The sequence below is a fragment of the Eptatretus burgeri genome, chromosome 12 (assembly GCF_056783735.1).
Source record: "Eptatretus burgeri isolate ZD-2024b chromosome 12, Ebu_testis_v1, whole genome shotgun sequence".
Lineage (NCBI taxonomy): Eukaryota > Metazoa > Chordata > Myxini > Myxiniformes > Myxinidae > Eptatretus > Eptatretus burgeri.
The window spans coordinates 95,977,887-96,004,386 of NC_140972.1; the positions used below are offsets into that span (position 1 = coordinate 95,977,887).

The 26,500-nt window shown below is 45.8% G+C and overlaps 1 protein-coding gene and 1 long non-coding RNA gene across 24 annotated transcripts in view; one reads left to right on the plus strand and one right to left on the minus strand.

Annotated features, from left to right (window-relative positions):
* The window catches only part of LOC147016189 (peroxisome proliferator-activated receptor gamma coactivator 1-alpha-like), a 238,036-nt gene that overhangs the window by 107,625 nt on the left and 103,911 nt on the right, over positions 1-26,500 (minus strand). For 3 of the 23 annotated variants that reach the window (XM_085848991.1, XM_085848990.1, XM_085848995.1), the window contains exon 1: positions 4,276-4,840. The exons of 18 other annotated variants lie outside the window; for them this stretch is intronic. In XM_085848991.1, coding sequence (XP_085705117.1) covers positions 4,276-4,329 — 54 coding nt within the window. In that variant the 5' untranslated portion in view covers positions 4,330-4,840. Of the gene's footprint in view, positions 1-3,104; positions 3,165-4,221; positions 4,841-26,500 lie in introns of those variants that run through there. 2 more of the 23 variants (XM_085849002.1, XM_085849000.1) reach the window with 2 other exon arrangements.
* LOC147016190 (uncharacterized) lies at positions 6,903-13,383 on the plus strand. Its single transcript, XR_015050054.1, has 3 exons — positions 6,903-7,202; positions 9,514-9,588; positions 12,285-13,383. It is a non-coding gene; the product is annotated as an uncharacterized LOC147016190 (long non-coding RNA).

Consider the following 26,500-nt stretch of genomic DNA (forward strand, 5'->3'; position numbering starts at 1 on the left):
TATTGGCAGTATCATTATGTAATGAGTAAATAATGAGATCCATTCACACGTATCAATCGCATGCAATGATATCCATTATGATGTAACAGCTGGGTACAATAACATTTAACATGACATTGCATGTGATGAGGAGTATCATGACCTCATGAGGTTGTGATGAGGAGTATCATGACCTCATGAGTATGTGATGAGGAGAATCATGACATAATGAGAGTATGTGATGAGGAGTATCATGACATAATGAGTATGTGATAAGAGAATCATGACCTCATGTGTATGTGATGAGGTGTATCATGACCTCATGAGTATGTGATGAGGAGTATCATGACCTCATGTGTATGTGATGAGGTGTATCATGACCTCATGTGTATGTGATGAGGATTATCATGACATAATGAGAGTATGTGATGAGGAGTATCATGACATAATGAGTATGTGATAAGAGTATCATGACCTCATGTGTATGTGATGAGGTGTATCAAGACCTCATGAGAATGTGATGAGGAGTATCATGACCTCATGTGTATGTGATGAGGTGTATCATGACCTCATGTGTATGTGATAAGAGTATCATGACCTCATGGGTATGTGATGAGGTGTATCATGACCTCATGTGTATGTGACAAGAGTATCATGACCTCATGAGTATGTGATGAGGTGTATCATGACCTCATGTGTATGTGATAAAAGTATCATGACCTCATGAGTATGTGATAAGAGTATCATGACCTCATGTGTATGTGATGAGGTGTATCATGACCTCATGAGTATGTGATGAAGAGTATCATGACCTCATGTGTATGTGATGAGGTGTATCATGACCTCATGAGTATGTGATGAAGAGTATCATGACCTCATGTGTATTTGATGAGGTGTATCATGACATGAGAATATGTGATGAGGAGTATCATGACTTCATGAGAGTATGTGATGAGGAGTATCATGACCTCATGTGTATGTGATGAGGTGTATCAGAACATAATGAGAGTATGTGATGAGGAGTATCATGACATAATGAGTATGTGATAAGAGTATCATGACCTCATGTGTTTGTGATGAGGTGTATCATGACATGAGAATGTGATGAGGAGTATCATGACCTCATGTGTATGTGATGAGGTGTATCATGACAATGAGAGTATGTGATGAGGAGTATCATGACCTCATGAGTATGTGATAAGAGTATCATGACCTCATGTGTTTGTGATGAGGTGTATCATGACATAATGAGAATATGTGATGAGGAGTATCATGACTTCATGAGAGTATGTGATGAGGAGTATCATGACCTCATGTGTACGTGATGAGGTGTATCATGACATAATGAGAGTATGACCTTGTGAGGTAGTCATGAATAGTCCTGGGTAGTCATGAGTCATATGTGATGAGGAGAATCATGACCTCGTGAGTATGTGATGAGGCGTATCATGACCTCACGAGTATGTGATGAGGAGAATCATGACCTCGTGAGTATGTGATGAGGCGTATCATGACCTCACGAGTATGTGATGAGGAGAATCATGACCTCATGAGTATGTGATAAGGAGTATCATGACATAATGAGAATATGTGATCAGGAGTCTTCTTCTTCTTCTTTCGGCTGCTCCCTTTCGGGGTCGCCACAGCCGTATGATCCGCATTGTGATTTGGCAGATGTTTTACGCCGGATGCCCTTCCTGACGCAACCCTGGTCCCCTCTTACGACACAGGGATATGGTACACCTATTTTAACTGGGGTATACACCGGCCCAGTACACTGGTACTCACTTCGCCGACCTCGGAAGGATGACAGGCTGAGTCAACCCCCTGGTGTATTAATTCAGTGACCCAATGGGGCTTGAACTCAGGACCTTTTGGATCCCAAGCCACTGCCCTCAACACTGCGCCAACACCAGGATAATATGTGATCAGGAGTATCATGACATAATGAGAGTATGTGATGAGGAGTATCATGACCTAATGAGAGTATGTGATGATTAGTATCATGACCTAATGAGAGTATGTGATGAGGAGTATCATGACATAATGAGAGTATGTGATGAGGAGTATCATGACCTAATGAGTATGTGATGAGGAGTATCATGACCTAATGAGAGTATGTGATGAGGAGTATCATGACCTAATGAGTATGTGATAAGGAGTATCATGACATAATGAGAGTATGTGATGAGGAGTATGATGACCTAATGAGTATGTGATAAGGAGTATCATGACATAATGAGAGTATGTGATGAGGAGTATCATGACCTAATGAGAGTATGTGATGATTAGTATCATGACCTAATGAGAGTATGTGATGAGGAGTATCATGACATAATGAGAGTATGTGATGAGGAGTATCATGACCTAATGAGTATGTGATGAGGAGTATCATGACCTAATGAGAGTATGTGATGAGGAGTATCATGACCTAATGAGTATGTGATAAGGAGTATCATGACATAATGAGAGTATGTGATGAGGAGTATCATGACATAATGAGTATGTGATGAGGAGAATCATGGCATAATGAGAGTATGTGATGAGGAGTATCATGACATGAGAATTGGGGATGAGGAATATCATGACCTCATGTGTAAGTGATGAGGAGAATCATGACCTCGTGAGTATATGATGAGGAGAATCATGACCTCATGAGTATGTGATGAGGAGAATTATGACCTCATGAGTATGTGATGAGGAGAATCATTACCTCATGAGTATGTGATGAGGTGTATCATGACCTCATGAGTATGTGATGAGGCGTATCATGACCTCATGAGCATGTGATGAGGCGTATCATGACCTCATGTGTATGTGATGAGGAGAATCATGACCTCATGAGTATGTGATGAGGAGTATCATGACCTCATGAGTATGTGATGAGGAGAATCATTACCTCATGAGTATGTGATGAGGAGTATCATGACCTCATGAGTATGTGATGAGGAGTATCATGATCTCATGAGTATGTGATGAGGAGAATCATGACGTAGTGATAAGATGTGATGAGGAATATCATGATAAAGAGAGAGCATGTGATAAGGAGTATCATGATGTAACAAGCTACATTATGACACACACCACAACGTACACACCCAAATTAAACACATCACACAGCTAACCTCCTGGGTAGTCAATTGCATCACCGCCAGGGTAGAGTTGATGACAGCACGGTTGCAAAAATGTGTCCTATGCTAACATATATATATATATATATATATATATATATATATATTTATATATATATATATATATATATATATATATATATATATATATATATATATATATATATATATATATATATATACTAGACCCAAGCCGTACACCGCCACCCCGTAAGTGGCATGACACACCCCACAAACAGCCAATGGCTTATCGTGATACAGCAAAGCGAGTGCCAAACGTTGCGGCCAATTGTCCAAAGTTATGTCTGGGCCACATGTCATCGAACCAGCAGCGTGTGATTAAAACGTTTCTCGTGCAGTCACGAGCAGAGAGGGTTGCGGCACGCGGGCGGGTCAACAATGTGGGTGGGCACGGAGGGTCGCTGCTCAAGGGATCAGTGAAAGTGGAGGGGGCGGGGGGGATAGGTCACGCGAAAGGGGACATGGAAGGGTCGGTCCTAGGAAGTCGGGGGTCGAGGCCCGCAGAGAACGCCAGGAACTCATTAGGAGGCTGCGTCGGCGGATGGCACGGAGAGGGAGCGCATAGTGCGTGACGGTGCACACCGTGCCTCTGCTTGCCGTGCGGTGAACAGCTTCGCGGTGCGGCTATTCTGGTCTCTGTGTTTGTCCTGTCGCGTGGGACGAAGATTGCAGACACCAAGGATATGTGGATTATCCGATAACTGACCGCCAACCCCCAACCCCCCCCCCTCCTTTACATGACCCTCCTTCGGCCGTACATGGCACATTCCTGGGCCAGGCGAAAGCGGGGGGGATCATTTGTATCGGTTGTAAAACGTGCGACGGATTCCGCATCTTAAAGTTTGCAATCGAATTGTCACAAAATAAACGTGCGATTACGTGCGGTGGGTGTACGTGCGGGTGCAGTGCGTGCAGGTGCGGTGCGGGTTGCGTGCAGCGCGTACAGACTGAGATTCCACGCCGGGTGCGATCAGTAGCCCACTGCGCATCACTCGCAGCACGACTTTCCCAAAGATGGGAAATTAAAACGAAAAAGTATGAAAAACACTTAGTGGAGGAGATCTGTACGTACGGACGTACAGGTTCAAACAGGTATAGACGTGCGGAGCACGAGCGGGTACGGACGGCCACGCAGAGCGCTCACCAGGCGCAGAGTCCAATCGGGGTCTCCGTCCACCGGCACAGCGAGCTCGGGCATGTCGATCAGCGATGGCGTCCAGGAAGCATGTCCCGCCGCACACCTTGATTGCCTCGTCGTTCCTTCGAAGCGCAGCGTCCGCTTCCGAGCCTCTCGGGATAGGAGGGAAAGGGCGCGGCACCAGGGAAGGCAAAGTCCCCGCCGTGAGCAGTTCCGGGCGACGCGTCCCCACGCTGCAAGGACCCAAAGTTCGGCGTCCCGGTGTCAGTGTCCCGGCGGGTTTCCGGCACGCCGTACAGTGCGAAAGGTCCCGCGGATTGAGCCGAGAGCCAAGGCCGTCCCGGGACGCGCCGTCGGAACGAGTGACGCGGGTTAGCGGAGTCCGTTGGGACGGGATGGAATTCCGCGCGCGCGTCACGGGCCACGCGAATAGCAGCGTCTCCAGGCAACGAGTGCACGGGGATGGGCGGGGGTAGTGTCAAGGCGAGGGAGTCGTGGGTACTCGGACGGTGTCCCAAGTCGGCGGAACATCGCACGAGACCGATCGCGTGTTCCCAAACTACGCTCCAAACGACATTCAAGTCACGCGTTTTGTCATCGGCATGCACGTGCTCCGTACGACGCGATTCGAGCTCCGTCTGCGACGACGACGACGACCGAACGAGCATTGGGAAGGCAACCGAACCAGTACACGCGTCACGCAGCAGTGACCCATGCACACAAACGGCACGTGGAACAGCATCGGGTACTTCTCCCCCACGTCTGCCGTGGGTCACCTGATGGGTCAGCGGATAATGGACGCGTTAATTTTGTTTGGTGTCCCCAGGACGAGCTCGCCGAGTACAAATGACATGCCCATGATGTTTCTGATCAATTGTGACGGCTTGCACGTGACATCGTTTGTTTCATTAATCGACGCATCAAAGGAACAACCAATTAGACCCCGTCGGGGTCACATGGGATGTGTGTTCACATGAGAAAGGCATGTAATCCCTCCATCCGTGCACCAGCTTCCTCCGTCATTAGGAACTATCTCACACACCTCATATCAAGCTACCTTCGATGTTCCAAGGTTCACACCCATGGGCCTCCCACTTCTGAGCTTCACCTGAGCTACCCATCCTCAATTACGATCCCTGCTCCCGATACATAGGTTCGAATCCCAAAGATCCAATCCCCGAGCACATACTCGCCTCTAAGCTGTCCACCCTGGCTTTGAATCCCGACCCAGCTATAAACTGCCATCCGGGTGTTTCACAGGCAGGGTGATTCATCACTGTGCGTGCCATCCCTCGGATGGACGTTAAACTGGGCGTCCTGTCTGCTGATATTAGTTTGTGGATGTTAAAGATCCCACGGTGTCCTGAAGAGTAGGCGAGCTATCACCAGGATCCTGAAAAAATGACAAATTCCTGCTGTAACCTAAAGGGGGCCCTGCATCAGCCACACAGCTGCGCCTCAGCAATGATGCAAACCAACAGCGACATCCTGCACACGAAATTAATGATGATCCCCAAACTCCCACGCCCCCGCATCCAATCACTGCGCTACCCATCCCCAAGATCTCAACCCTGAACTTCCCACAACCAACCTCCCACTCTTGAGCTTGGCATCCAAAAGCTCCCACTTCTCAACTTTCCCACCCCTTGATCCCTGAGATTCCCATCCCGAGTTGGCATGTCCTCCTCACCCCTTTCCCCACATCTTCAGACCATCATGAAATATAATACATTTTCATTACCTCCACCACCGAAGGTTAAGGAGATTATCTTTTCATCCCTCTCTATCTGTTTGTGACTTGCAAAATCGAAGATTTTTATTGGTCAGTCGATTTTGTTGTCTGTCTGTCTGTTTATCGCATACAGGTCACAATTTCAAACTGATCTTCATGAAACTTCACCACATGGTAGAGTTTGTCATAAGGAAGAAGCATATTGAGGTCAAAAGGTCAACAACTCTCTCTCTCTCTCTATCGAGTGCAGCCTGTGGCTGCTGGTTGCATCATTGGTTGGGACGCAGCTATGCCGCTGATGCAGTGTCCCCCTTACCAGTACACTGGTACTCATTTGCCAACCTCGGAAGGATGAAAGGCTGAGTCAACCTCCTGGTGCATTAATTCCGCAGCCAACGGGGCTTGAACTCAGGACCAGAGGATCCCAAGCCGCCACCCTAACCACTGAGCCAACACCAGACGAGGTCAACAACTAAGGTGGTATTTCTAAAATCCTCAATTTTCATCGACTTGAAATTTGAAGATGATTTATATACCAGGTCACTAAATTCAACCAGCAATTATTTTTGAGGTCAAATTTGTTTCATGGATTTTGCAAGTATCGTGCTCTTCATGATGTCTTCATGTTTGTTTGTTTGTTTGTTTGTTTGTTTGTTTGTTTGTGTGCAGGATATCTCAAAACGTTGTGGACGGATTCGGATGAAATTTTGTGGACAGGTTCGGTGTGTGACAAGGACGAACTGATTGGATTCTGGTGAAAATCCAGATGCGGATCCGACTACTAGAATTTTAAAGTGATTTTTCAGCATTGAGAGAAAGGGCTAAACTGATAAATAGGGGCGGGGGAAGGGAGGGTAGGTCAAAAAATTGTGGACGGATTTGGACAAATCGCAGAGAGAGCGGGGGGGGGCGAGGCTGGAGAGGAGACGGTAGAAGACAGAAAGACCATTGACCAGCCTGCGGTGAGAGAGAGTGAGAGGCCAAAGACTCAGCCTCATTGCGGGAGATACCAATGATCCGAAATGCCTTGGTTTCTACAGCGTAAAGCCGAGAAAGGTGGGAGGTAGGAGCACCAGCCCAGAGGGGAGAGCAGTACTCCATCAGACTGCGGACGAAAGCTTTGTAAGTGGTCAGGAGCTCAGGTGGGCCGAGGAAGGACTTTGCACGCCGGAGGATTCCCAGTCGGCGACTGGCTTTGGAGGTGAGGTTTGAAATGTGGCTTTCCCAGTAAAGATCATGGCAGATAGTGAGACCCAGAAGCAAACACAAGATGTTCTCGTGGATGAGGCATGACGTGGCAGAAGTACGTGCTCTAACGAGTGCCCTTTTAGTTGTGTTTTGTGTTGACGAAAGCCAAACATTCTAAAGCAATTTGAAACTTTGTTGCTTACAAAACCAAGCCGTTAAAGATATTAAAATTACAAACAAACTCTTTGTGTGTTTGAAATTCATTGTGAAATTGCTGAGCGTGCAGTAGATCAATGTTCGGATATATGCTTCAATTTGAATAAAATAATCCTACTATTAATTATTTTTTGTATACATTGCCGACGCTGGTGGAAGAGCGAGCACACTGAACGGATCAGGACAGAACAGAAAAAACAACAACAACAACAACAGGACACAAAAAACACATGCATGGAGAAGAAAACTCCAAGGAGGAATTGGTCTCCGGCTTTGACACAAACACAAGTTTTAACTAGAACGGGCACTCATAGAGCGCATACCTTCGCCGCCACTACTTTTTTGTTCTTGGTATGAGTGTGGGGAACTGGTTTCATATGAATGGTCTTATGACACAAACCACATATCTATAATGTCATGACCCCCCCCCCCGACTTTTGGGGGCTACGGACTAAACAACAATCAACTCACGTCGTTTTGGCGCGTCTTCACTCGCAAGCTCGGTGAATACAACGTTTCAACAAGAGAAGGTAATCTTGTTTGATGCTGGTTTCATGCAAATCGAATAAGAATTGACTGAGTTATGCCGAAAACTGCATATTTTTCAAGGGCGTGACCCCCCCCCCCCGACATTTTACCCCAACCGGTGACATGTGTTATGACGTCATTGTGTCACAAGATTGGGCATTAAATTCTGAACATTTTGGTGCTGGGTTCATGTAAAGCAGACAAGAATTGACCGCGTTATGACAAAAACCGCATATTTTTCAAGGTCGTGACCCCCCTGACCTTTGACCCCTAACCGGTAACAAGAGTATGGGCGTCATTGTGTCATATTGCATATCACAAGATGAGGCGTTGAATTCTGAACATTTTAGCGTTAGTTGCATGCAAATTGAATAAAAATTGACCGTGTTATCGTAAAAAGACGATTTTGACCTTTTCGTGACCTTGACCTTTGACCCGAATGATCCCAAAATCCAATCGAATGCTTCCTGGCTAATAACCAATCATCCCACCAAATTTCATGCAATTCGGTTTAATACTTTTTGAGTTATACGAATCACAAGATTACAAATAAATAAATAAATAAATAAATAAATAAATAAATAAATAAATACACGCCGACCAAAACATAACCTTTCGCAGAATGCGAAGGTAATTACGGAACCTAGGCATCAAAAAAGCGACAGATATTGAACAAATAGTTTCAAATGGAGCGCCTCGCTGCCATTGGAGCATTTGAATTGCATCAGATGTGGCAATAAATGCGAATTGTTGCTTCCAGATTGGCGGCTTGATGATACAAGATACCATTTGTATTTTTGCCTAATCTATCCCTACCCCGTTTAGAATCCCGTGCAGGCACGGGCAACTTGCTCGTGGTTTTCAAATAAAAAAATCCGTAAGCTTAGCGCTACTGAAGCAGTCTTATACGTCACACTATGTTGATCATCATGGAATACAGCATCAATCGGTAACGTACATAGCCATTTTGGCAGTGCCTTGCTCACCCTCTGACGTGCCACAACCTCTCACGCTTTATATTTATATATATATATATATATATATATATATATATATATATATATATATATATATATATATATATATATATATATATATATGGTTCTTGGAAGTATTATGAAGGCAATTTATGTTCCACAGTCTTCAAGTATATAACTTAATTTAAATAAAGCTTTAAACAATTTTAAAAGCGGATAAATAAATTAATTCTGGGTTTAACCGCCATTTTCTCCAGTGTCTGTTACATGACATTAGTTCTTCGTGCCTGTTGTTTGTGTCCTTTATGATGTCCTTATTAACAGTTAGTTTCCCGCTTGGAATGATTTTCAATTTTGTTTGATTGTCAGGTAGGCAGACGGAGTGATACCTGTATTATCTCACTCCTCTCTGCGCATGTGTGGTCGGGACAAATTCAGAGCCAAAGTACGGTAAAACGGCCGACATCGTCCTATTCGCGGTCCGATTCATGTTCAAAATATAACATTCCATTTCAACAAGTTGTTCCTCGGTCATAAACTGATAAGATGGATGGACGGACATGAACCAATCGCTTAACCCCGCTTTTCGCTTCGGGTGCGCAGGGAAATATCCAAGCAATGTGGTGATCACACGCATCGTGTTCAAATCAAGCAACCTCGTTCAGCACTTTACTACAGGTACAAGAGCAAGTCAATAAACAAAGTGAATATTACTCATGAGTAGTGCATGTGTGTAATACAAGTGTATTATGTGCCATACGCAAGGATAAATTTGAGTCATTTGTTGACCACTGAGTACCCAACTTCCCCCGCATGTGGTGATCATCATCACAATGTAAAGATGGCTGCCCCACTGCAAGAGTTTGTGATGGAGAAGCGAGGTATCATCTGGTTTTTGATTTAGTGAAGGTGTGATATTCTTAGGAGAATGGCGGCACAATATGGTACAAAGTGTGTATCATGGAAAAATATCTACGAATGTTGCGAATGGTTTCAAAAAAAAAATGACGAGTGAGTGTGTGCGATGAACAAAGAACTCAGCGACCAATATCTGCTGCCACTGAGGACAACGTAGCCTGAATCGATGGACTGGCGTGTATCATTAGATGATATTCAGGTCGTGGACAAAAAAAAATGGAAACACCAATGTAAAGTCCCTTCATAGGGCATTGGGTCACCACGTGTGGCCAGTACGGCCTGTACGTGCCATCACAAAGAGTCCCCCAATGTCTGCAATTCAGCAAGAGGGATGCGACACCATTCTTCCACAAGAAAGTCAATCAACTCACACCTGTTTGATGGAGGTGGAAAACGCTGTCTCAGGCGTCGTACCAGAATATCCCGTCAATGCTCGATTGGGTTCAGATCTGGTGATTGAGAAGGCCATTACAAATGGATAATATCAGTGTTATGCTCATCAAACCATTGGGCGACCACACGTGCTCTGTGTCATCCTGGGGGGGCATTGTCATCCTTGAAGACATCCCTCCCGGCAGGAAAGAAATGCTTCAACACGGGGTGAAAATGATCACTCATTAACATTACGTAGTGATTGGCATTGATCTTGCCTTCTTTGGAAATGACTGCACCCCACAACATTACAGATCCACCAGAACCCTTTACTGTTGGAACCAAGGACTCAAAGTTGTTGTCGTTCTTGTTCTTCTATAGTCCCAGACATTCTCTCGAACAAGCCCGCGGCATGGAGACAGCCGATCAATCTCCCAGGAGTGACCCAGAGATCCCCCACATCCAGGATGGCATACTCCCGCCTTCACAAAGTCAGGGCCATGACAGAGTTAGAGAAAGAAATAGACAGAGAAAGGAGACAAGAGGGAAAGGGCCTGTCCATAGGAACTAATCAGCACTCTGACCATGACCGCGCTGCCCTGACAAATCTGGGCAGCAGGGAAGAATGGGGAAAGATTTGGCCACCAACTTGCGTTGTGGGATATAACCACCATGAAGACGTGTCCCAAATAGTTGCAGTACTTCGGGTTGTGAAGTTCTTTCGGTTGGCAACACATGTGCATTCATCCATTTGTCAAGAACATGGTGTAGGACGATTCATCTGACCATAATCACATTTCTCCACTGCTCGGCAGTCCATTCCCTGTGCTCTTTGCACCAATGGACTTGCAAACGTGCATTGCCAGGTGTGATGAGCAGTTTGTGCACTGCAACCGGATGATGGTATCCTGCTCTGTGGAGTTCTCCATGGACCATTTTTGATGAAACTGGCTGCTCGTGCCCCAGGTTGAAATTTACAGTCAATTGATCTGCAGTTTCACTCCTGCTTTGCCTTGTACTTCAAATAAAGGCAAGGACATCACAATCTTGGAGTAGGGGCTCCTGCCCACTGTTGCCCTTTGTTGATGTCTTTCCCTCGGAGTTCCATGCCGACATCACCTGAGGCACCGTTGCTCGTGAACACATCAGCAAGTTGAGCTGTCTTTGTCACTGAAGCTCCTGCCAAATGTGCCCCCAACAATCACCTCTCTTCCAACGTCACTGAGGTCTCCTCTTGCAGCCTTGCTCGCCATAATTATAGCCAACCAGGCCTGTGCACCATGTTTATACAAGACCCTAAGCATGCAGGGATGTTATTTGCTTAATTAACCCATGGGCCACACCTGTGTGGTACTGTTTCCATGTTTTTGTCCACTACCTGCAGCTGCCATTGTATGTCTGTCTCACAATACAGTGGACATTACAATCCACAAAGGTCTGGGTTGGATGCCAAAATGCTCACTGATTAACTCAAACGAACACATTTGAGAATACGCCGAGTCTTATCCAGTGATACGAAGCAGGTGATCCATTTTGTCGCATATCATGATGCAGAGAGAGTATTTGATGAGGCATATCATGACGTAGAGAGAGTATGTTATGAGGAGTATCATGACATCATTCTTCAACAGGACAACAAATTCACACACGACGAGGGCAAGAATGGAGCTTGCTTTTGAAGTACGACCCCACTCTCCTCATTTAGACGTCCTCGTCCAGATCTTACGTCGTTGGATTTTCATGTTTTACCTGATGATGGAAGTTCCTCGATGTCGAAACTTCAGTGATGACAATGAGATACAAGGGGCAGTGCAGGAAGGATCAGGAACCAACCGACATAATATTATTATGTGGACAACCATAACCTTTGTGAAGCATTGGCAAGTGTGTGTGGATGTGTAAGAGGACTGTGTGGGCAAGTCTTCCCCAATGGCGGAACCGATTTAGTCTCATATTCGAGGGGCTGGCAAAGAGGAATGAAATTTAATTTGTCATTTACCACTTGGGTTTTTCGTAATGGAGGCACTGTGTGATTTTTAGTTATTCCTAAGTTCTTCATGTCAAATTTTGCATTCTTTCTGCAGCTGCTGCTACTGCTTCTTGTGTTGAAGGTGTGAGCAATGGCTCTGTTAGCCCTTAAAACATGCCAGTGTTACTCAATCCCAGCACAGTTGGCCACTCGACACACGCTGCCAGCGAATAACGCAGCAAGACTACCACCAAGATAAATTATGAGAGGGAAGACAACAGTTCAAACAAACAGTCTTGGAAGTTTGCCATAGCAACATAGACAGGATCAAGAGACACAGGTATCACTTTCTAATGCATCTCATCTATCCGAGATACCTGAGCAAGCAAGATTTAGCCATCCATTGAAAATATGTACAAGGAGGAATTTCATTGAGCAAATCAAATTGCACTCCGAAGACGTTGCAGAATTTCATCGGGTGTTGCGTGAAAAACATTAGACGTCCCAACCTCTTATCAATTAACTTGTACAACTCGGCCACCAAGCTTTGCATCCACCGACGAAAGATTTTGCATTTGCCCATTTGGTTTAGTTGGAGATGATGAGAGAGAGAGAGAAAAAGAAAGAGAAAGAGAGAGAGATATCAACAAGGAACAACTGGCTCTATACTATGCACATGGTGGTTTGGGAGAAGATTATATTGTCAACAAAGACCCCGCTGGGATGACGTCAGTGACCAGTAATGATGAAAGCACTCTCACTGACATTCATGATTTCATCAGTTCCTTCCTCTGAACAACTGCCGTCGTCAGGGATATGATGATGCCGCCAACATGCAAAGAACAAGAAATGGAGGGACTACTCGGGTTGAAAAGAAAGAAGCAGCTGCTCTTTCGGTACACTTCCTGGCTCACTGTATCGATCTGTGTTGACAGGAGGATGGTTCTTGTAAGTTCCGAAGTCATGGGAGATTGAGTAGTTGTCATTGTTGATGTGCTCCAGCTTTGGATATATGAGGGACGATTTGGATACGTGAAGTGCGAGTTATCTCCCAGTGCTCCATGTACAAATCACTGTTTTACAAGACGGGACCAATATCTGCTGTTCCACAAAATTACAAGGTTGTTCGTGACACCTCGGAAGAAGAACGTATACAGGTTTCTCATGGAAATGCAAGTAAAGCTGTAGGAGCTGTTTGCCTTTTAGATCATTAAAAAAAACATTCCTTGATCTGAAGCTGGTGAGTCTCATCTTCATTGCTTCAGAATAACCATCAGTGAGTGACTCTTCGAGGAAAACAAAGTGTTCACGAGGCTCGAAGAGAAACCGAGCTGGGCAAGTACGACCTTCAGCGGATGAAGGAGGCTTTCAATTTCTTCCATGACAGCATCCTGAAAGAAAAGCTCACCATTGATGATAAAATGGTATCACCGTTACATTCGATAACCTTAGAGAATATTGCTTTGAAATTTCGGAGAACCTAAAGGATAAAAGATTATGACCAAATGAGGTGGATGAGTTGGGTGGGTGAACAGAACAAAGTGATTTGATGTCGGTTCAGGTCTGGTTCCAGATCCGGCCTATCGGTGGGATACAAAAGGTAAACCGTTCAGCCTGGTGGAGGTATGTGTTCTACGGAGTGCCCTTATAGTTTTTTTTATCAGCTTTTAAGGTGGAGCTTCTCACATCCTTCGTATCTCTCCCAAAGTACATAAAAAAATAGAAATAAAAATAAAAATCAGACACACACACACGCACACAAACACACGTACCAATGAAAAGTTGCTGGATGTGTGATGTAAAATCGATTGTGAAGCCACATCTGAAAAAATGCATTCATCACATGAAGCTACTGCCTTCCTGTTTGGAAGAGAGAGTGCAGCGAATATATTACCGTTTCACTATTTACCAAAACAAACAAAAAAATCCACATTCGCTTTCATTGTATCTCAGACTTTGTGTTTGTTATTGGACTCCACTGGTGATCTTTGTGAGCAACGTCTCCTCCCTTCCCCGCTTCTCCTCCACTTCTCCATCTCTGCTCCCTCTCCCCCCTCCTAGTGTTCCTCTTCCTTTTGCCCCTCCCCACTCCTCGTTAATCATGCTCTCTCTCTCTCTCCTCGCTCCCTCGTTCTCTCCCTCTATCACCTAAAAAGTAATATCTCAAGCAAGGTGCTGGAGAGAAGCTGAGCCATCCATCCCTTGTGGCCTTGAAGGGATGCTTGTTCTCTTATCAGCCGTTGCAGTAATTTGAGGGTAAAATAAAGAGTTCTTCTGCTCACGGCACACTCAGCCTCGTCTCACAAATTGTTCAAACCGTGCACATTCTAACACCTCCACGTGGACCTGATGTCTCGAATAAAAATGATTTAAAAAAAAAAAAAAAATCCACACCTTCGGCAAAGACCCAATTTTATGAATTAGACTGGAAATGAAGATCTGTAAATCGGGACTATTTTCGCATCGATGCCATCAATTAATTGGTTTGACATTCATGAATCAAAACAAATGCTTTCAAATGTTACACGTTCGTCTATCTTCGCCACCGCAAGGAAGAAATAAAAGGCAATTATAATCACATGTGGAAGCACGTGACGCATGATGGCTCCGTCAACGAAAATATACCGAAATGAAAGAGAATTCAAAACAGACACCTTTAAAAGGTTATTAAATAAAAAATTAAAAAAAAAAATTAAAAAATTCCACTGCGATGCACGTTCGTCGATCTGCTTGTACGTCTGTCTCATTAGATGTTGTACAATGACACGAAGATCCATCAATGTACTTGTACATTCATGACAAGGACGTTAGAAGATAACGGACAAAAAACAGTAAATGGGATCTAAACCTGAGCATTCCAGCATCATGACTTCATGGCCTACGTATTTAGATAGGAATACCACAAAGAACCATCAAAATTGTGTCTACCATGTCCACCCCGCGCATCCTCCCCACATCCCTCATTTCCTCCCCACATCCCTTATTTGTCCAAGTCTCCCTCTATTTTATCCCTCAACCCTGCTGTTAGTGCTCACCTCCCACCCCCTCCAACCCCAACCCCTCTTTCTGCTGTTCCTTTTGTTCAGTTGCATCTTGATCCATTCATTGTTATAGCTCATTCACGAGCCTTGACTTTGTATGCAAGAAAAAAAAAAAAAAAAAAAAAAAAGGGGGCTGCTGCTGCAGAAGTGAAAAACTTGGAAAGAACCATCAAACCCAAACGAGTATCCCACGTGCCCCAAAAGAGGACAGGTACACAAAGATGGGCAAGACACACACATGGATACTTTGAGACCTCGGAGGGCTCCGTTCCACCTTCTGAAAACCACATATGGAGATGACACTGACACACACACACACCAAAAGGAGCAACTCTGTCCCTAAATGCAACATTGACGCTGACATCCTCATCAAAAAAAATAATGCTGCATAAAGCAACCATGAAGAAGCCCTTTGCCATTTCAAGCTGCAAGATATTCACAAGTAGCACATTCCAATGTTACATGTCAACCTCAGCCGTCGGACATGTTTCATCACTTGTTGGCGAATAATAATTATATCAGTGACAACGTAGACAGAAACTTGCACCACCAAGGCTCCCACACATGTAACACATGCAGTGCTAATAGCAGTTAAATGAAGTTTAAGAGAGCAGAAGTTTTGGAACTTCTCATATGCATTGTCACAAACTCAGAGAGGAACATAAGCTATTGTTCCTGTTGTGGAAACTGACTCCGGGGAGTTGCATTCATCGTTTCGGGAATCCCGAGTTTTTATTTCTTTATATTTCTACATACAATGTCCAGGCTCATACAAGAGATAACACAGAATGTACAACAAGGGGAGCAGGACACAAGAGGGCAGGATAGGGAAGCACAAAACAGTGGGGGAACAGAGACATCAGGATATCTGTGAAAGGGATGGGGCAGGGTTCACGGGGTAAACAAGATGGACACTACAGGGACTTTCAGGAAGGAAAGCAGGGAATTTGAATGAGGTGGGTTTGGGGTGGATTAACGGGGTCGAAAAGATCGAGGCATTGGATGGGGGAAGATAAGAGATGGTGGTGAACAGCTGTTTTGAAGACCTGGAGGGAAGAGTGGGATTGAAGAGAGTGTGGGAGTTTGTTCTAAAGCTGGGGAAAAAAAGAGGAATGAAAGAGTGAAGGTGAGCAGTGATTCGTGATTTTCGTACTTTTACCAGAAGGGGGTTGCTGGCGGACCTTGAGCACCCTGCAGAAATATGGGTTGGGGGGGGGGGAGGCAGGTCACAGACAGAGCAGGCGGGTCAAGGCCGGAGAGGAGATGGTAGAAGAGAGAAAGACCGCCGACCTGCCTGCGGTGAGAGAGTGAGAGACCCAAAGACTCAACCTCATTGCAGGAGATAGCAATGATCCGAAATGACTTGGCTTCCTAGTGAGTAATTTCGTTCATGTGTGTCCACACATACAGTAGGTCCCTTCCCTTTGTATACGAGATGAGGGAAACCCCTCATCCCCATTGCCCCATTGATTCGCTCCAACGGGTAGCCGATTCCACCCAGGGTTTCGCTTGGCCATACATAATAAGTAGACAAGGTGTGGGGTCAAGAGCGTGGTTCCCTAGTTAAAGTAACCAAACCACCAATAAGGTAACACGATTGTCAAGAGCGAGGTCCCTGCACGGATTGGTGGCTTCGACCGGTGTCCACGGTTGCTCAACCCGATTGGCCGTAGAGTTGTCCGTGACTGACAACTTCAGGTTCGGAGGTCAGGAAGTGGGTCTGAGAAACCCCCCTCATGATAGCCCCAGTCCCCCAAAACCATAACAATATGCTTCTAAAGTGGATCCTACCAGAGCTGGATCAATGATTTTCTTGTGACAGAGGGATAAATGTTTCATCCTGGTTTGTAAATTGATGCCAGAGGAGGCAGTAATGAGCAAATATAGTCAATCAGTATTGGATTGGAAGCTGGTCAAGAATAGGTAACATCAGAAAAGGAAGAGTAAGAAGAACATCAAGGTATGGTGTGGAGGCTACATGGAGCCAATGCAATCAGATTCAAGGAAGAGGTTAAGAGGATGAGGAAAATTCAGGCTACAGAGGAACGAGTCGAGGGGAAGTGGAAGAAAACAAAGGAGGCCTTGTTGGGAGCAGCAGTGAAGTGTGTGTCAAAATAGGACCACTGGACCTGTCCTAATGTTGCAACCTCAATTTCATAGCATTCTGACTGGTGGGTCCTGGAGAAGAAGATTTTTGAAGGAATTTACTAAGACGACCATTTTGACCAACTTGAAGTCAAGTGACTGGAACGAGCTTTGCAATCCCCTTTGCCAGTCAGGAGCGGAACGTTGCTGCCAAATTTCAGCCGGATCGGCCCAGCGGTTAGGCAGAAGTCGAAAGAGGACGGACGGACGGATGGACGGAGCATGATGACAATACCTCATCTGGAATTCCAATTCCAATTCTCGATGGGATCATTCGGTCGAACGTGAGCGGAAGGTACTTCCATTTTTTCAGTGATTACTTTTGGTTCATGTTCCCACAATTTCTCTGGAACTGGGATACCAATGTTTTTGCAGACGAGCCGGCGGATTACTTTACAAACTCCATTGTGTCGTTGTGTGTACAGCTGTTCTGACATGAGTTTGTTTGAGTGTGTGTGTGTTTGGTCATTTAGCATAACATATCGTTCTCTTTACTAACCCCACCTCCACCACTCACCTTTCTGTCTTCTTTTTTTTTTTCATACTCTCACTCACACACACACCCTCCCCACCTCCACCGCCCCTTTCCTACCTCCCTCCCTCCTGCCTACTCTCTCTACCTTTCCTCCCCCTCTCAACCCCCCTCCTTAATAACCCCCGTGAGCGAAGCGACGGGTCGTATTTGCTCGTAGTCAAATATATAACAATTCACGTGAGTTTTTACATCACAGGCTGTGATCATTCTGTCAGCTCACGATATTTTGTCATCCTGATAATTTTCTGCCCAAACTGAAAGCAAGCTGGGAGGGAGGGGGTGACCACCCCCCCCCCCTTTCCAGGGTGCCCCCCTCTCACATCGTACACCCTTGTTCCATGTGATTAAACTAAAAAGTCCTCCAATATCATCAGGTTTTAGTAAAAAAAATATATATATAAAATTATTTCCGAAAAGAGACCGAAGTACGGCAGTTACATGGGCATGGAAAGCTTCTCAAAACGATACACGTGTACCGAGGCACGAAGGCCAAAAATTATTTCCTAGAAACAACACCTGTGATTTCTCTGTTGAGAAACATCTTTTTATGGACAAAAAGGTTGTTTTGTTCTTTTTAAAATCCACATTATATTCGTAAAAAGCTTCACACATATCCTTTATCCTGAAAACCAAAGTCCATGATGATAAATAGAGTATCTTGTCAAACGAACACACATGCATGGATGGGCACACACAACAAGCACATGTACCTTGGCCTGAAGACAAATCAAAGTCATTCATTAAACACCTGCTGATTCCACCTCCAGGTTTGATCAAAAGTCAAACAAACGGTTATTATCAATCCCACGCCTCTGAGCAGTAAAAATGTGAAGGACACCATTTAATGCAAGTGTGTCAACATTCCGACAAAAGTAAAACTTCACCGGCTAACATAGACAGCAAAGGTACAAACAAGACTAAAGTTTCAAAACTGGGAGGAAGAGGATGTAGAGTCGTAGTCGTAGTTGAAGTTGTAGTCCAGCAAAGGTCAAGGCATTTCGCAGGACCTGCGTATCATTTGCCTACCGAGTGAATTAACGGCTCAAATGGAAGCGGAAAGTGGTTTTTGCTTGTGTGCAATCCGGAAGAAAGAGTGGTGCTCACTCCAGCTCCACCCATAGTCAAACCAAAAACACAGGTGATTACCATGGACTAGCAGGAGAGGGTGGTGAACCTCCACCCATAGTCAAACCAAAAACACAGGTGATTACCATGGACTAGCAGGAGAGGGTGGTGAACCTCCACCCATAGTCAAACCGAAAACACAGGTGATTACCATGGACTAGCAGGAGGGAATGGTGAACCTCCACCCATAGTCAAACCGAAAACACAGGTAATTACCATGGACTAGCAGGAGGGAATGGTGAACTTCCACCCATAATCAAACCGAAAACACAGGTGATTACCATGGACTAGCAGGAGGGAATGGTGAACCTCCACCCATAGTCAAACCGAAAACACAGGTGATTACCATGGACTAGCAGGAGGGAGTGGTGAACCTCCACCCATAGTCAAACCAAAAACACATGATTACCATGGACTAGCAGGAGGGAGTGGTGAACCTCCACCCATAGTCAAACCGAATATACAGGTGATTACCATGGACTAGCAGGAGGGAGTGGTGAACCTCCACCCATAGTCAAACTGAAAACACAGGTGATTACCATGGACTAGCAGGAGGGAGTGGTGAACCTCCACCCATAGTCAAACTGAAAACACAGGTGATTACCATGGACTAGCAGGAGGGAGTGGTGAACCTCCACCCATAGTCAAACCAAAAACACATGATTACCATGGACTAGCAGGAGGGAGTGGTGAACCTCCACCCATAGTCAAACCAAATATACAGGTAATTACCATGGACTAGCAGGAGAGGGTGGTGAACCTCCACCCATAGTCAAACCGAATATACAGGTGATTACCATGGACTAGCAGGAGGGAGTGGTGAACCTCCACCCATAGTCAAACCGAATATACAGGTGATTACCATGGACTAGCAGGAGGGAGTGGTGAACCTCCACCCATAGTCAAACCGAATATACAGGTGATTACCATGGACTAGCAGGAGGGAGTGGTGAACCTCCACCCATAGTCAAACCGAATATACAGGTGATTACCATGGACTAGCAGGAGGGAATGGTTAACCTCCACCCATAGTCAAACCGAATATACAGGTGATTACCATGGACTAGCAGGAGGGAGTGGTGAACCTCCACCCATAGTCAAACCGAAAACACAGGTGATTACCATGGACTAGCAGGAGGGAATGGTTAACCTCTACCCAGAGTAGTACTGAATACACAGGTGATTACCATGGACTAGCAGGAGGGAATGGTTAACCTCTACCCAGAGTAGTACTGAATACACAGGTGATTACCTTGCATTCGCAGGAGGGAATGGTTAACACCTGTACCTATAGTAATACCGAATACACAGGTGATTACCATGGACTTGCAGGAGGGAATGGTTAACCTCTACCCAGAGTAGTACTGAATACACAGGTGATTACCTTGCATTCGCAGGAGGGAATGGTTAACACCTGTACCTATAGTAATACCGAATACACAGGTGATTACCATGGACTTGCAGGAGGGAATGGTTGCACAGGATCTCTCATGATGTCAGCCTGCTCAATGCGGTCAGGAAAACCTTTTATCAAAGTGGTTCTTTCCTGCTCATTTAGCAGCTTCGACTCATTCTTCCTGAACGGTGCGGTGGCTTTCCACTGTATTGTTCTCATGTCGGCCTGAAATACATACTCAGATTAATTATTGATGTCGATGGGAGCTTCACCGATTTGCAGGTTGCTCTCTATCAAACTCAAAACAAGCTTATGACTTGGTGTCAAAGGTACAGACACCCGTTACATCGGTATAGTCAAGTGGCATGCAATACCCGGGGTCTATGTTTTCCCTGGAGAAATGAGAGCGGTGTCGCGAGTTCAAGATTGTCTCATAAAACGGTCCTACGTGGAGATGATGACGATGCGTCATGGGCGCGTGCTCCTCATCAGCATCTTTGAGTACGTCGGAGTCAGCATCGCAATGCGAGGTAAGGTCTTGCTTCCAACCTGGCGTATCACCAGGTGAGTTAACTTACATCCGGCACACATAACCCGATTCCAAGTGATAATATGAGAAAAATGGTCTGGATGTTCTGATCAAACTCGAGCGGCGTGACCTTGTGAACCACGGCACACAAGGTGGGGTGCCACCCCAGTGGAAAATGTGGATTCCAAAGTCAACACAAATGAGTTTCAGTGACAATCAGTTAGATTTCACAAATAACTCCCCAAAGGTGGGAACAGCATGGGACCAACGGACGACCAATGTGGACATGACCCTGGCTCCTCAACAGGACATAATATTGTACAAATCGCACGATTACCGAATACACAGGACAAAAATTTGGGAATCCGAAGAGTACACCGCTGGAAAGGCACAGAAGGTTTCTGGAAGTCGGTTTGTTTAACGTTCCCATCTGAGCACATGGCCGTTAGGATTTCATGTTCCAATCCCAAATATTGTCAACGACCGATAAATCACTTTATCAATTCATATAAACTACACCGATGTCCCCTGATGTCCTTATTACCTTATGGAAGATGCACTGAGGTTGTGTTTTTGTCTGTCTGTCTGTCTGTCTGTCTGTCTGTGAGCAGGATATCTCAGAAGGTTGTGGACATATTCGGATGAAACTTGCTGGACATATTCGGATGAAACTTGGTGGACACGTTGGGTGTTAGCATAACACAAACGTCACATGTCCTTAGTGTCACATGTCCTAAGGCAGAACCCTCCACTCTATGACAAGGCAGAATTGATTCGATTTTGGGGAATATCTGGATCCGGATTCGGCCCATCAGTGGGATACAAAAGGTAAACTGTTGAGGCTGGCGGAGGTTTGCACTCCACCGAGTGCAGTTCGAGTTAATAATATGATTGTGAGGATGTCCACATGGTCTTGTTTGGTTGTAATGAAATTTTAAAAGCGGAACAACATTTTGTGGACACCCTGTATAACTGAGCATGCACCTTCATGAGCCTTGGGTCCAACAGAATGGTGCAGAGGTAGCACGGTTACCTGTGAGCTCAGATGCGATTCTCCACCTGACTATGAGCCGTCCGAATGGTGCTTTGTAGGGAGGACGTTGCGTCAGCACGTGCACAGTCACTCAGATGGACGTTAAGCCGGGTGTCCCATCTGCTAACATTTATCGGTGGACGTTTAAGATCCCTCGCCGGCGTCAGTCCTCGCCAGCCAGTTCATGAAAAACTCGGATCAAAAATCCTTACCTGGCTGACCCCACGTAAAGATGGGGCTCAACGAAGCAATCGGGTCCTCCATGAGCCTCAGACCATGTAGAGAAGACGAAGTGCTGAGTCAAAGCACAACTCGTATCCTGCGTAAGCACCGCCACACAACTTAACCAGGAACGGCCAAAAGAACGTACAAAATCCCAACCGTAACGAGCGCACGATTTGTGGCTGCAAGCTGATTGACTGCAGCCATGTTTCATATTGAACCCTGTCTTATAAATCAAATACTGTCACACTGTCCAGACTGAGTCAGCACAGGCATCTCGGAAGACGCCGCACACTGGATCATTCCATGCCAATGATTGGGTGATGTGCGCCTGCCTTTAGTTACACGGAGTCCCTGATACTGATCGTATTTGGTAGTTTATGGTGGATTGGTGTAGTGCAGCACTTACAAAGCTGGCTTCACTTGTCCCCGACACTGGATCTCCAATGTTGGAACCTTCGTGGCGAGTTTCAGCACAACAGGCATCGTCCATCCTTCCAGTAGTGAGGTCATCCATTTACTACGTGTTGTTTAACTTTTTTTTTTTTTTTTTTTTTTTTTTTGTATACCTTGGTCGAGGCTCGTATGAGAGCTAACACACAACTCACAGCAAGGAGGCATGAGACAAGAGGGGTGGGAGTGGAAGGGACAAAACATTGGGGAACAGACACAGGTGAACTGTGGAAGGGAGAGGGATGGGGATGGGACGGGGAACATGGCGAGGAGAAGATGGACATTACAGGGACTTTCAGGAAGGAAAGCAGGAGAATTGAAGGAAGTGGGCTTGGGTGGATTATCGGGGGTAGAAAAGATCGAGGATTTGGATGGGGGAAGATAAGAGGTGGTGGTGAACAGCTGTTTTGAAAGCCTGGAGGGAAGAATGGGAAAGAATAGAGTGAGGAAGTTTATTCCAAAGGCGGGAAAAAAGAGGAATGAAAGAGTGAAGATGAGCAGTGATTCGTGATTTTGGTAGTTTTACCAGAAGGGGGTTGTTGGCGGACCTTGAGCGCCCTGTGGAAATGTGGTTGGGACAAATCGCAGAGAGAGCAGGGGGGGCAAGGCTGGAGAGGAGTCGGTAGAAGACAAAGACCACCGACCAACCTGCGGTGATTGAGTGAGAGGCCCAAAGACTCAGCTTCATTGCGGGAGATGCCAATGATCTTAAAAGCCCTGGTTTCGACAGCGTGAAGTCGAGAAAGGTGGGAGGCAGGAGCACCAGCCCAGAGGGGAGAGCAGTACTCCATCAGGCTACGGACAAAAGCTTTGTAAGTAGTCAGGAGCTCAAGAGGGCCGAGGAAGGACTTTGCACGACGGAGGATTCCCAGTCGGCGACTGGCTTTTGAGGCGAGGTTGGAAATGTGACTTTCCCAGGAAAGGTCATGGCAGATAGTGAGACCCAGAAGCTTGAAAGAAAAGACTTCTTCCAGAGGATTGTTGAGAAAGTGGATGGGGGGTTTTGTAAACGGTCCTTTCGAAGAGACATAGTGAGAGTGTGAGATTTGTGTGGATTGAAAGACATGTTCCACGTGTTGGACCAGTTTGTGATTTTATCCAGATCTGCAGTGAGCGAAGAAGCTGCTGCTTGCCGGTCTGAGGGATGACAGATGGTACGGCAGAGGGTGGAGTCATCGGCAAAGAGAAATAGAGGATTTTCCAGAGAGTCCGAGAGATCATTGATGAAAACCAGAAAAAGAACAGGGCCCAGAACGCTACCTTGAGGAACTCCAGCCTGCACAGGAAGAGGGGATGAAAGAACTCCATTTAGGGCCACACGTTGACTGCGACAGGAGAGGAAGTCTGCGAGCCATGAGTGGAGATGGCCTTGAATACCATGGGAAGAGAGTTTGGTGAGTAGGGCAGGGTGCCAGACTGTGTCAAAAGCACGTGATATGTCCAGGGATACGGCTCGGATTTCCTGTCTGGCATTGAGGACCTCCATCCATTGATGGGAGAGCAGTAGCAGCATATCCAGGGTAGAGTGACCTGGTCTGAAACCAAATTGATGATTGGAAATCAAGCCATTGGAGAAGAGGAAGGATTTCATGTCTGAAGCAATGATGGATTCCATAACCTTGCTGATGATTGGGAGAAGGCTGATTGGTCTGTAGTTACAGGGATCTGTTTTTGCACCTTTTATGCAGGGCAGTGATGTTAGCAGATTTCCAAGCAGATGGCAGATGACCTTGGGAAAATGAGAGGGTGAATAGAACAGAGAGAGGGTGAGCAAGAGCAGAAGAGCAGGCTTTGAGGACACGTGGGCTGATGCCGTCTGGACCGGTTGCAGAATCTGACTCGAGGTTTGAAAGCAAGCTCTCCACCTTGTCAGGAGAAAAGGACACAGAGTCCAGGGACAGTTGGGTGCGACTGGGTAAAGTGGGTAGAGATAGTGATGGGTTTGGGACACAAGATTTAGCTGCAAACACCGAGTTTAGACATTCAGCTTTATCACGTGTGGAATTAGCAGTGCGGCCATTTGAGGTAAGGGAGGGGATGGAGGGGGAACATACACCAGAAACAGATTTGATTAAACGCCACCAGGATTTTGAGGAGGGAGAGAGGTTTGAGAGTTCAGACTTGAGATGAGAAAGATGTTGTTTTCTGGCTCTCCTGAGGGTAGATACACACTTGTTCCGAGCTTTGTGGAAAGAACTGAGATTGCCCTCAGTTGGGTTTGCTTTCCATGAGGCAAAGGCAAGTTGTTTCAGGACAACTGCCTCACCACAAGCTTCAGTAAACCAAGGGCGGGAGGAAGGGTAAGACAACTGAACACGAGAGGGGATAAATCTGTGCATGAGGGAGAGCAAGTTTCTTTGAAAGAATTCCCAGGATGAGTTGATGTTTGAGAAAGTAGTGATAGGAGACCAGTCTGTAAGTTTGATGGCTGCTCGGAGACCCTGCCAGTCGGCTTGAGTGAAATGCCAGACTCGACGGCGGTGAGGTGGTTCTCTGATGACAGCCAGAGAGATGTCCACTTTAACAAGGACGTGGTCAGAAGAACCAATTGGAGCTAAGGAAGAACAGCAGATATGGCAGAGCAACTTAACTACATGGCAGGAATTTAACTCTGTCTCACTCTTCCATGCGCCTCGACATTGTGTGCAAACTCTCCAGTAGTACCCATGCAGCTCTTCCTCACCTCATCTCCTTTCTCTCTCCCCAGATCTCCGACACTCCCCGATATATCGCGTTACGTCTCAAAAAGTTATGGACGAGTTATGACAAAACTTGGTGCATGAGTTGGGTCGGTGACAAGAACAAGGCGATTCGATTTTGGTTCAGGTCCGAATCCGGATCCGACCTATCAGTGGATACAAAACGTAAACTGTTCACCCGGCAGAGGTGTGCGCTCTACCGAGTGCCCTTCTGGTTTATTTAAGGTGACGTGTTTGCTGGGACTAAGGAATTGGTCCAAAACACCAGCTTGTCCTTCAGGGTGGTGTTTTGAAACACTTGTCTGGATGACGAGGCAGTGTTGCCTTGTCCTTGCTCGATAAGACATTTGGATGTCTGTCAATGAAAGATAGATCCATCGAACACACCTCTACGGGACGAAGGTGGCAGGGGGCCCATTGTGGATCTCCCACGCCGAGATCTACCCAACCCATTGAGTGAAGCCACCATCAGTCGATCACAGGAACCTTTTGACTCTGGGCCAGAACGGCTCAGGATGAAAATAACCCCCGAAGTGCCATTCGGATTGAATCAGGTGTTTGTTTCTTTACACTCGATTTCATTTTGAGAGAGAAAAATGTCATCTATCGATTTTAATCTTCCAGTATACCGAGCTGTCTTGTTGTTCCAAATTGGGACGGATGATGAAACCCAAATGAGACGAGGCTCCAAGTGTACATATATACTTTAATAACCACACGTTCCATATCTGAACTATGAATGCACCAAGTATGACGTCACAAATTGCAACCAAAACGACATTCTTCTCGTCCATTTCAAATCATGAACTTGCTGCAATTCAGGTTATGAAGAACTATTCAAACCGTTTTGATTCAGTAAAAAAAAATTTTTTTTTTGACAAAATCACCCCCCTCCAAATCTTCCTCTTCCCCATGAACCCTCCACTCATCTTCCCCATTAACCCTCCACTCATCTTCCCCATGAACCCTCCACTCATCTTCTGCATGAGCCCTCCACTACTCTTCCCCATGAACCCACCACTCATCTTCTCCATGAAGCTTCCACTCATCTTCCCCATGAACCCTCCACTCATCTTCTCCATGAACCCTCCACTACTCTTCCCCATTAACCCCCCACTCATCTTCCCCATGAACCCTCCACTCATCTTCCCCA